Source organism: Plecotus auritus, assembly GCF_963455305.1.
Source record: "Plecotus auritus genome assembly, chromosome: 1".
Classification (NCBI taxonomy): Eukaryota; Metazoa; Chordata; class Mammalia; order Chiroptera; family Vespertilionidae; genus Plecotus; species Plecotus auritus.
The window spans coordinates 157,565,024-157,577,530 of record NC_137770.1 but is presented as its reverse complement, the minus strand read 5'-3'; the positions used below and the strand labels follow the sequence as shown (position 1 = coordinate 157,577,530).

Here is a 12,507-nt window from a genome sequence, read left to right as displayed (position 1 = left end):
AGCACATTAGATGAATGGCTAATTTGCCTAATTTGTCTCATTCTGGGAACAAAAAGAAACAACAGCAATAAGATTAGTTTCACAACTATAAGAAAGACACAACTTCCATTGTCTCTTAGAAAAGAATCCATGTCCTATGCAAAGTCTTACTGTTGTATTAAGTTTAAGAAAATCATGGTAATAGTGATTTGTGAGTGTGTGGTACTTGATTATGAATTTGGTTTTCACAAAGGGCTTACATCCTGGATGTGGAATCTTAGTTGTAATCGAATTTATCCTGAAAGACTTAAAGGAAGATGATTAAAATATTAGAGATATTGACATTGTCTGACGAGATCTTCTTGTATTTATTTCTCTTGTAAAAATTCACAGTATTACCATAGCCTGGCCCTATTGTAATCATAGTTGAACTGAGAAGGGTGATTAACGATAGCAATTTATTGTATCTGAGGAGGAGAGAAAATAGGAGATGTTGTCGTTATCATAAATCATATCATAAATAACCAAAAAGAAGCACTCAGAATGCTTGTGTGGTGTCAGCAGCCGGCCCTTTCAGGCACGTTAGACCAGGATGTAGCCATAGAAACCCCAAAGTCATATTGTTATCTTACTCTTGCTGCAGTTATGTGATACAACGGTATTAACATATAGATTAGGCCATTTATAATACTAGGTGTCATTTCAGGTTGGCTTGCTTATATAGCATTTTAGTTTTTTATTGTGCAGAATGTTAGTGACGTAGTGCTTTTTTACAGGTCAGTGTGTGTATAAGTATTATAACACATCTTCATTCTGCTATTAATTTATTGTGTTATTGATTTCTTGTACTGTATGGATTGTCATTGCCTAATTGTCATGTCTTTGCTAGTAATTTCTTTTTTTTTTTAAGTAAATAGGTTTGTTTAAAAAATACCTACTCACTTTTGCACATTGAATTGTGTTTTAAGGGTCTAATTACTGTTAAATTATAGACAGGATGATTTAAAATATATTTTATGAGGGAACATAGATGGGATTTTTAAATTTTAGCCTCATTTGGAACTCAAAGATTAAATCTTGAAATGGATTAAGATTGTTTTTATATTGTTCCCATTCCTGTCTTTTCAGGCATACAGTGTCTGCCTATCTTCCAACTGCCCTAGACCTTCCCTCCTCACAGCAGCTTCCCACCTGAGTATTACCCTCCTGGTAGTACCCTGTGTTCCAAACCCTTTTAATCCTTAGCATTCCTTCAAATTATGTTTCATTTTCTTATAGTTTCCTTCCTCAAAAAGTAGGAAAGTGTCATTCATTTTTTAGCTTTATGGCCTTAAATATGTTTTGGTGACAGACTTTTAAAGATCTGTCTTTATCCAAGACATAAATCAAGTGGTCAGAACGCCAAGCGTTGTTGCATGTGGTCAATGAGATATTGAGGAGCAGAAATAGCTCCATCATGCCCTTTGGGACATCCCACATGCAGTTAAATATCCCACAATATTTAACTGCCTGTCAAGATGGCCCTAATAGTGAAGATCTTCAGCTCTTAGAAGTAGATCAAATGTCAATACTTATACGTTACAGATGAGAAAACTTAAGTCTGGGAGAGTAGTGGGCTGTGCTAGGTTGCATCATGGAACTGGTAGCAGAACTTAAATGTAGTTTCAGTCCAGCTCCCTTTCTAGTTGACATTGTGATTTCTGTCTTACATGACCCTGGATATAGCCACATGTGTACCTTGTACCTATTCCTGCCACAGCACTTAAACTGATAGCCACAACAGGTGGTTAATTCTTAAGGATAGTAAATCATATCTCATTCGACTTTATTTTCCTAGAATCTAACATAGTGCTTGCCACAGTGGTATTCAGAAGACACTCGGTGGGTGGGTGGATGGATGGGTAGAAGGATGGATGGATGGATGGATGGATGGATGGATGGATGGATGGATGGATTGTTGGTTGGATGGATGGACGGACGGATGGACGGATGAATGGGTGAATGAGTGAGGAGTGAATGAATGAGCATTAGTAGTATTGATTTGCTTCAAAGAATTGGTTATAGTAACTATATTTAATAATCCAGACAAATGGAATGGTGTTTTTGAACAAAAAATATATTTTAATGTTTGTTTGTTTGTTTGTTTGTTTATTTGTTTTAACACTAAGCTTCCATTTATTTGAAGTCAATTATGAGAACACCCTGGTTACACCCTGACTCAAAAGAAAGGTGTGTTTTTTTTGCGTTTTAATTTCTTTATTGATTAAGAAATTGATTTTAGCCCTAACTGGTTTGGCTCAGTGGATAGAGCGTCGGCCTGAGGACTCAAGGGTCCCAGGTTCGATTCCGATCAAGGGCATGTACTTTGGTTGCGGGCACGTCCCCAGTAGGGGGTGTGCAGGAGGCAGCTGATTGATGTTTCTCTCTCATCGATGTTTCCAGCTCTCTATCCCTCTCCCTTCCTCTCTGTAAAAATCAATAAAATAAATATTTTTTTTAAATTGATTTTAGAGAGAAAGGAAGGGAGATAGAAACATCAATGAGAGAGAGACATCGGTTGGCTGCCTCCTGCACACACCCCACTGGGGATTGAGCCCACAACCCGGGCATGTGCCCTGAATTGAACTATGACCGCCTGAGCCACTGAGCCACACCAGCTGCGTACAAAATATATATTTTAAATGAATCCTTTCATACTTGTTAATAAAAGAGGACTCTGTTATAAAAACAGTGGGATGCATAAACTAACAGGAAAATAGGAAAATTTGTCATCATTTGCTAGAAATTAATTTCTGCACATGTATTTCAAAAAATCAGAAGAAATCTTATTTTAAATATACTTAATTTTGAATGAAATATATGCAGATAGCATTTTATTGTCTCAATATTTAAGGTTTAAAAATACAAGTATATTTCCTGCTTAATTTAAGATCATGCCACTGAATTTTAAAGTTGCACTCATCTGTGCAGTTAATGAAATAAAAAATTTTTATGCCATATGCAAGCAATTTCTTTTTTTCTCCTAATGTCCATGAGCTTTTTAGATTACAGTGTTTCTTTAAAGGCACTTGCTATTCTAGTTAAAAAGATATTTTGTTCTAAGTCAATATTTACAGTAGCTTAAAATGAACCCCTAAAAAATCCTTTTGGTGTGTTCAGACTTTATTGCCTTGTTTTGTTTTTGTTTGGGAAGTTTGGTGAAGAAGCACGTTTTTCTCATTACTCCTCTGGGATATAGCTGTGTGAATATTTATTTGTGTCATTAATGAAGGAAAATTAGAATGGGCTTTGTAGTGTCTCCCCCTCCCATCAACATCTATGAAGTTTTTAAAAGATGTACATTTAATATGGATCCATTTTATTTCTTATATGTAATTTTAAAAGAATTGTTCTGCAGTCACACACTAAATGAAAATGTTAATTTGGTGAACCTTGATGTAGGGTGTTCATGAGTTCTTGTAGTATTCTAACACCTTTTTTTATATGCTTGAAATTATGTGAAATTAAAAAGTTAACTAATAATTTTATAGTCAAATATTGACTTGGAATCATGGATTGTTTACTTTAGAAATCATCTCTGTCTTCCCCCTCTTTCATAAGTTATTCTTCCAATGAAATACCTGTTTTAAATCTCTTTAACTACGCTGCTAAATTTGTGCCGAGTCATTTGTGTTATTGCACATATTTTCCCCTATTTGACAAATGAGAAAGTGTACTATATATGCAAATCATTTGGCAAAATGAATTTACTTCTTTAAAAAAAGAATGAAGTTACTTCTTAGTGCAGCAGCATTTTCTTTTGATTGAATTATAACAGTCATATTTTAGTTAATTTATAAGACAAATAAGTTTGTTGATAGTGGACATGAACCTCTACCAGGAAGCAGGAAGTTAACATTTCTTTTTTTACAGTAGGGGTTCCTACACTGCTTTAAGGTTCTTAGTATGTTTTTGTTGGTGGTGGTGGAGTCTTCTTTTTCCTCCTAGAAGTAAAGAAGTTATATAATAACTAGAGGCCCGGTGCATGAAATTCATGCATGGGTGTGTGTGTCTCTCAGCCAAGCCTGCACCTTCTCCAATCTAGGACCCATCGAGGGATGTCCGGCTTCCCGTTTAGGATTGATCCCAGTCCCTCTCATAATCCAGGACTGCTGGCTCCCAACTGCTCACCTGCCTCTGCCTGATTGCCCCTAACCGCTTCTGCCTGCCAGCCTGATCACCCCCTAACCACTCCCCTGCCAGTCTGATTGATGACTAACTGCCCTCCCCTGCAGGCCTGGTCCCCCCCAACTTCCCTCCTCTGCCAGCCTGGTCACCCCTATCTGCCCTCCCCTGCAGACTTGATCACCCCCAACTGCCCTCCCTTGCAGGCCTGGTCCCTCCCAACTGCCCTCCCCTGCTGGCCATCTTGTGGTGGCCATCTTGTGTCCACATGGGGGCAGGATCTTTGACCACATGGGGGCAGCCATCTTGTGTGTTGGAGTGATGGTCAATCTGCATATTACTCTTTTATTAGATAGGATTTATGGTATTTTTTGGGGGGGTGAATGACAGTGCTAATAATCACTTATAGCGAATAGAATGTCAATAGTCTTATCATTGTTGACTTTGGCTAAATTTTAACACAAGCAGAAAAGGAAACACTTTTTATAAATAATTTCTTACTACACCTTTAGCAGCATGAGCATTAACCCTTTTCCAGCTTTCCTTACTACAATGTCTGTTATCCTACAAAGTCTCCAAGCAGCTCCAGACTGCTCATTGCAGGGAGATATATTAGGGCAGATGGCTAAGGTGATAGCCTTTCCACCTGCAGATGCTAATTCTGGACTTGCACTCTTTTATTTGGTTTGCAAGAGATTTGAGTTAGGAGAGGGTATTTTTGTTTGTTTTGTTTTTTAATCTTCTCAAAAAAGGATTTCAAGGTTACGTTTATTTTACAATGTATATCTCTATTATTGACCAGTATCCTATATAATAAAGAGGTAATATACAAATTGACCGTCACGCCATTGCACAAGGTGGCCGCCCCCATGTGGTCACAAGATGGCCGCCACAAGATGGCCGGCAGGGGAGGGCAGTTAGGGGCGACGGGCCGGTAGCGGAGAGCAGTTAGAGGTGACTGGGCTGGCAGGGGAGGGTAGTTGGGGGCAACCAGGCCTGCAGGGGAGGGCAGTTGAGGGTGAACAGGCTGGCAGGGGAGTGCTTAGGGGGTGATCACGCTGGCAGGCAGAAGCAGTTAGGGGCAATCAGGCAGGCAGGCAGGCAAGCGGTTGAGAGCCAGCAGTCCCAGATTGTGAGAGGGATGTCCGACTGCCCGTTTAGGCCCGATCCCTGATTGGGGTCCCAGATTGGAGAGGGTGCAGGCTGGGCTGAGGGACATCTCCCCCCTCCGCAGTGCACGAATTTCGTGCACCGGGCCTCTAGTTATTTAATAGTTTGAATACTTTAAATATTGTATTTAAAATATTGTTGAGCTCTAATAATCAGTTTTCACTGTACTTTCAAGGTAAATGATGCTAATGTGCTCATCTTCTAGATCAGTGAAGTAAAGCACTAAGAATTTGAGACACTTGTTTAAAATCTCACAACTAATAGTTTTTCTTGAACTTGTTTTTCCCCCAATATTTGTTTATGGCATAAATACAGAGGAGTCTTTTCCTTCCAGTTTCCAAATATTGAAATAGTAGAAAATGAGTCAGTTCTATGGAAATAAACACCTTTAAAATACTCACATAAGAATGTCACATTTCTGACTTTGAAACACAGCTTTTATTCTGATATCAATATTTGTGTTAAATTAGAAAGAGCTTATGACTCATATTTTCTTTTTTTGGTAACTTTTTAAAATTTGTCTTTATTAAAGTATTACAGATGTCCCCTTTGGGTTTTGTTGTTGTTGTTGTTATTGTTTTTCCCATTGACCACCAACTCATATTTTCTTTCCTTTTTTTTTTTTTTTTTTTTTTTTTTACTGATTTAAGAGAGAGATATTGCTTTGTTGTTACACTTATTTATGCATTCATTGGTTGATTCTTATATGTTCCCTGACTGGGGATTAAACTACAACCCTGGCACACCAACCAACCAAGCCACCTTTATGTAATAACTAGAGGCCTGTTGCACGATATTCGTGCAAGAATAGGCCTTCCTTCCCCTGGCTTCACTCCCAGGCCGCCCGGGAGCTGGCAAGTCCTTGCTCCCGGCCAGAGCACCGCTCCTGTAGCTCCCTCCGCTGCCCCCCCTCCCCCTCATAGCAGGTGTCCCACCCCTCCTGGCCGCTCCACACCTGCATATGCAGATTAACCCACCATCTTTGTTGGGTTAATTTGCATTTGCACTCCTGATTGGCTGTGGGTGTAGCAGAGGTACAGTCAATTTACATGTTTGTCTATTATTAGGTAAGATGTATCAAGATCAAATATCTTGTAATATCAAACTTCTGTTAACCAAATTTTGTGCTATTGTATAGTAAAACTCTTTTCATGAATGAGTATAGGAGAATGTTAAAACACTTTTAGGATATTTTTACAGATTATTGGAAAGTGGTGCTTATTATAATGCATATTCACACAAAGAATGCTTTACTATCCTAGTTAAAAAGAATAGTAAACTGCCCTAACCGGTTTGGCTCAGTGGATAGAGTGTCGGCCTGCGGACTCAAGGGTCCCAGGTTCGATTCCAGTCAAGGGCATGTACCTTGGTTGCGGGCACATCCCCAGTGGGAGGTGTGCAGGAGGCAGCTGATCGATGTTTCTCTCTCATCGATGTTTCTAGCTCTCTATCCCTCTCCCTTCCTCTCTGTAAAAAGTCAATAAAATGTGTTTAAAAAAAAAAAAAAAGAATAGTAAACTGTTGTCATACTGAAAATAACCTTCAAGTTGGGGTTTGGGTGACCATAAAGGATAAATCACTCAATAGCCATCATATATTGATCTTATTCCAAACTTAGAACATAGAATTAAAATTACTCATGTAATGAAAAGCCAGAAAGGCATTTGTATAATCACCAATTAAGTCTGTTTTTGAGCAGAGTTGTATTCATTTGTTGGAATTTTGTGGTATTTTAAAAATTAAAATATATTCACTCGAGTGGAAAACTTTCTTACCAAGAGAATGAGTTAGTAAAGATAGTACAATTTTACAACAGTGAAAATGAATAACTACAGCTACCTGCATCAACATGGGTGAATCTTAGAAACATATGTTGGGTGAAAAAAAGCTAAAGAACATTGTAGTATGATACCACTTATAAAGAGTTCAAAAAGAAGCAAACTAGATACAAATATGTAAAGGAACAAGGGAATGATGAGTATAAAAACCAGGTCAGTAGTTATTTGTAGGTGAGAGTGGAGAGAGCAAAGGATGAATCAGAAACCAAAAGAGTTCCAATGACATTGCTTCTGTTCTGTTTACAAAGTTAGGTGGCAATGTCACAGGTATTCATTCATTGTTATGCTGTATGCCTTCCATGTACATTGCTTATACTGTCTGGTATGTATCAGATAATTTCTAATTCATAAATTTGTTGTAAATATCTCCACACCTTTCCTGTTCTTATTAAAGTTTAAGGCTTTCTCTTCCAGCACAATTATTTTTTCATTCTGATGAATTTTGATGCTACAATTGAAGCTTTCTTATAAAATCTTGAAACGTAAAAGTAATTGTAAATTAAACTAATCAAAATAAGAAACATTTGTATGTTAAGTATTCCTAAAATCAGCACTTGTAATAGTTTAGTTTTATAATTCATTTATATTCTTCTAACCATGTAAAGCTTATAGATGCATATAAGTTATCAGCAAGGACTTGAAATAAACAAAAAATGAAAATAAACAATGAAAATAACAGAAACAGAATAACAACTCCTGGCTGATAGAGACCCACTTTGAATCAAGCTTTATGTTTTTGTTTCAACTTTCTTTTTTCACTTAAATGAGAACAACCACCATTCTTTTTTCTGAAGTATGTTAACTCCAAATTCCAAGTGAACCAATCTGTTTTCTGAAGTATTTTCAGGAAAGGGGTACAGTTTTTCATAGCCCAGCCTACATACCTTCTTCAGTTCTAATGTCCATCTGGTGGTCATCTTGCCAGTTTCAATTTGAAAGAATCTTACACTAGTAAAATAATACACTGTGTAGAAAACTCAGATTTTCAAGTTGTCCTACCTATAAAACAGACATTCCATCTGATAGACCTAGCACTGTCTTACTAGTAGTTCCAGGAGTTCCCTTTCAAGGGACTGCTTCCATTAGAGCAGTTTCCTTTTACTCTCCCAGGGCATCGACCAGGGAGATCTTGATCCAGATTAGCCTCCAGAGTGAGAAGAACAAGATGCACTCTAACATATTCTGAAGGTCTACTATGCTGCCTATTGAAACCTTTCTCCTTCTTCCTTCCCTGTTTCTATTAAGGACTGCATTTCTCACTCACCAGGGCTCAAACCTTGAAATTGTGTTTGAATTCTTCCTACACTTACACCTAATCATTTATCAGATTCTATTCATTCCATATTCAAAATATCATCCGCCTCTACTACTTTCTATTCATTACCACTATTTTATATCAGACCCTTATTTTGTCACTTACCTACATCATTTCAGTAATCCCTAACTTGTCACTTCTCCATTACTATCTGTTACTTCCCATCAATCATATACGTTCCTGTCAAAATAATTTTGGGAACAGGTACCCTGGTTATTTTTCTCCCTTATCTAAAAATCTTCATTAAGTCCATACTACCAGTAGGATAAAGATTATGTTCATTTTCCCAGAATTAAAAACTTCTGGGATCTAGATACAACCTCAGTAAACTTACTTTCTATTATTCTCCATCTTGCACCCTACTTCCCAGGCAAATTATTCCCATACACTTCCTATGTTCGCTTCCATCTCTTCGTCATCTGTTCTGTACTTCATCATTCCCAATAGCCAGAAATCTGAAATGCTGCTTAATTAATTAGTTGAGCCTTCCCCAGACCTTTGAAATTTCTCCTTTGAACTACTGTAGCACTTCATTGTCTTACAGTACTATTCACTTCCTATATGCTGTACACATACACTGTGTCTCCCTGCTAAACTACAAGCTCTCTTAGGTTATGATTTATTTTTTACTTATTCCAGTAGCTCTTTCAGCCTTTATAATTGTGTATTATGCATGGTATATGCTTAGTTAGTAGGTATAGAAAGAAATAATCCAATTTTACAGCAGCCCAGTCAAGTAGTCAGGGCAAGTAACATTAGCCCCTTTTGAAAGGTCAGGAAACAGGCTCAAAGAGGTTAAGAGATTGCCTAAGTCCTGTTGCTCGGTAGTGCCAGACCACCAGCTGATACACTATTTTTCTGATATCACAGCCAGTATGTATTTCACTATACCACCCTGCTTCTCAAGATGGCTAGCATTAAGCAAGCAAACTAGAAGACATAAATAGTATATGAATTATGTCCAAGTTGGAGGATTACATTTCCAAAATTCAAGAATTAAACTTCGTTATAAAAGTCCTAAAAAATGAATGCATTTTTATCATTTATGAGGATAGTAGTCATATAATAACCAGTATCTGGATTTTTAGAAGTGTTTATATATGTTTGTTTTTGTGTGCATGTGTATGTATGTTTGTGTGTATGTGTACATGTACACAAGAGGAAGAGGAAAAGAGAGAAACAGCATTTACTCAGGTTAGGAAAAGTATTAATAAAAGGGAGCAGATGACAAACAGGAAATACTTAGCAAACTTCAGATTCCGAAAGTAGGGCCAAACCACTTGAAAGGAAAACAACTGTTTACATCTGCTATCACTGATTTCCACTCTTCAAAGAATGACAGCGTGGAAGTTTGGAAGATCCTTGAAAACGTAATTGCTTTACTCTCTAAACAGTCAAAAATTTTTCTTCAAATCATGTTTACTTTTGCCTAGAAATCATTACTTTTATTGTTACAGATTTTGTTTTTGTTTTGTTTTTTTTTAATATTCCAATAACACTTTTTTTTTTCTCTTCCTTTACCAGAAGAAGAAGAAGAGCAGGTGCCCACTGATGGGGGGACATCAGCAGAAGCCATGCAAGTTCCCTTGGAAGAAGACGATGAACTTGAGGAGGAGGAAATTATTAATGATGAGAATTTCTTGGGTAAGAGACCATTAGATAGCCCTGAAGTTGAAGAAATGCCTGCCATGAAGCGACCACGACTAATAAGCACTAAAGGAGACACCCTGGATGTAGTGTTATTGGAAGCTCGAGAACCACTCAGCTCAATCAATACCCAAAAGATTCCACCGATGCTTTCACCAGTCCATGTACAGGACAGCACAGACCTCGCACCTCCATCGCCAGAGCCACCAATGTTAGCTCCAGTTGCAAAATCACAAATGCCAACCACAAAACCCTTAGAAACAAAGTCTTTTACACCCAAAACAAAGACTAAAAGTAGTTCTCCAGGACAGAAGACTAAATCACCTAAAATGACTCAGTCACCAGCAATGGTTGGAAGTCCTATTCGGTCACCAAAAACTGTATCCAAAGAAAAGAAATCTCCTGGACGTTCTAAGAGCCCCAAAAGCCCCAAGAGTCCCAAGGTTATAACTAATATTCCCCAAACACCAATCAGACCTGAAACACCAAATAGGACTCCTTCAGCTACAATAAGTGAAAAAATTAGTAAAGAGACCCTTCAGGTAAAACAAATACAAACACCCCCTGAGGCTGGGAAGCTGACCAATGAGAATCTGCCAAGAAAAGCTGTTGTGATCGACAAAACGATTGATGACTCTATTGATGCTGTGATTGCACGAGCTTGTGCTGAACGAGAGCCAGATCCTTTTGAGTTTTCTTCTGGATCAGAATCAGAAGGAGACATTTTTACCAGCCCTAAGCGAATTTCAAGTTCGGAATGTACAACTCCAAAAGCTTCCACTTCCTTGAACAATTTCACTAAGTTAGGATCCACTCCTCTGCCTCTTTCAGGTGGAACGTCAAGTTCTGATAATTCCTGGACAATGGACGCCTCCATCGATGAGGTTGTACGGAAAGCAAAAATGGGAACAGCTTCCAATGTGCCCCCCAGTTTTTCTTACCTCTCCTCTCCCTCAGTCTCTCCTCCCACACCCGAACCTCTGCACAAGCTGTATGAGGAGAAAACCAAACTGCCTTCCTCAGTGGACATCAAAAAGAAGTTGAAAAAGGAACTGAGGACGAAAATGAAAAAGAAAGAGAAGCAGAGAGATAGGGAACGGGAAAGAGACAAAAACAAGGACAAGAGTAAAGAGAAGGATAAAGTTAAAGAGAAAGAAAAGGAGGCCAATAAGGAAGCCAAGTATCCATGGAAGGAATTCCTAAAAGATGAAGAGTCAGATCCCTATAAGTTTAAAATAAGAGAATTTGAAGAGGTTGATTCCAAAGTGAAATTGAAAGATGGACTTGTGAGAAAGGAAAAAGAGAAGCATAAAGATAAGAAGAAAGATAGAGAAAAGGGCAAAAAAGATAAAGATAAGCGAGACAAAGACAAAGTTAAAGATAAAGGTCGTGAGGAGAAAGTGAAAGTGGCACCAGCCCCCCTGGTACTGCCGCCCAAGGACATGGCTCTGCCCTTGTTCAGCCCCACTGGGGCCGTGAGGATCCCAGCCATGCTGCCCTCTTTGTCACCCATGCTTCCTGAAAAATTGTTTGAAGAAAAAGAGAAGCCTAAGGAGAAAGAAAGGAAAAGGGACAAAAAGGAGAAGAAGAAAAAGAAAGAGAAAGAGAAGGAAAAGGAGAAGAAAGAGAAGGAAAGGGAAAAAGAGAAAAGAGAGAGAGAGAAGAGAGAAAAAGAAAAGGAGAAACACAAGCATGAAAAAGTAAGCTGTTTCTCATTTTCAGCACTGTCTGAACAAAGTCCTATTGAAAAATACAGGTAAACAAAGCCAGCCATTTTATCTGTAATTTGGATGCAAATCACCCATAACTTAACTGGAAATATGTTTGTAATGGGGTTACAAAATTTATGTTTAATTTTAAAACCCATAAACTTGTAATCAAGCTCTCTGTGCACTGGAAAGTGTTAAAAATTCATAGCCTAAAAGGACTCTAATTACAGAGTATTAACTATACTATTCTCTGGCAGTTTTTAAGAAAAATCTGTAATCTTAAACTGTGAATAATATTTTTATAATTACCAAGTCTACTACATACTATTTTGTACCCAAATATTAGATACCAAAAAAACAAAAAACAAACAAACAAAAAAACCAGCAACAAAAAACACCCAGCATTCGTTTTTCTAAGAGCATGAGAAACTATGGTGCTATTTTAAGAGGATAGCAAGGCCCGAGGAGTCCTTTCTTACTCACTGATTTTCTTTCTCATGAGCCATTTTTACAAGTACTTAAGGTTATGGCTGCCCACTACTTTCTATAATATCTACTATCCTTCTATTTTCTGCTTCAATAAGATTAGGACATGTTTCTTAGTATCAAGGCTATCTAGCAGCCTGGATGGTGGGCAGAAAATAATTCCAAATATTTTATGATGTAAGTAAATCAGGCTTTCATA

At 37.9% G+C, this 12,507-nt stretch overlaps 1 protein-coding gene across 1 annotated transcript in view; it reads left to right on the top strand.

The window, feature by feature from the left end:
• The window catches only part of TAF3 (TATA-box binding protein associated factor 3), a 208,305-nt gene that overhangs the window by 149,755 nt on the left and 46,043 nt on the right, over window positions 1-12,507 (top strand). Inside the window, exon 3 of the mRNA XM_080666018.1 lies at window positions 9,991-11,813. Coding sequence (XP_080522144.1) covers window positions 9,991-11,813 — 1,823 coding nt within the window. The remainder of the gene's footprint in view (window positions 1-9,990; window positions 11,814-12,507) is intronic.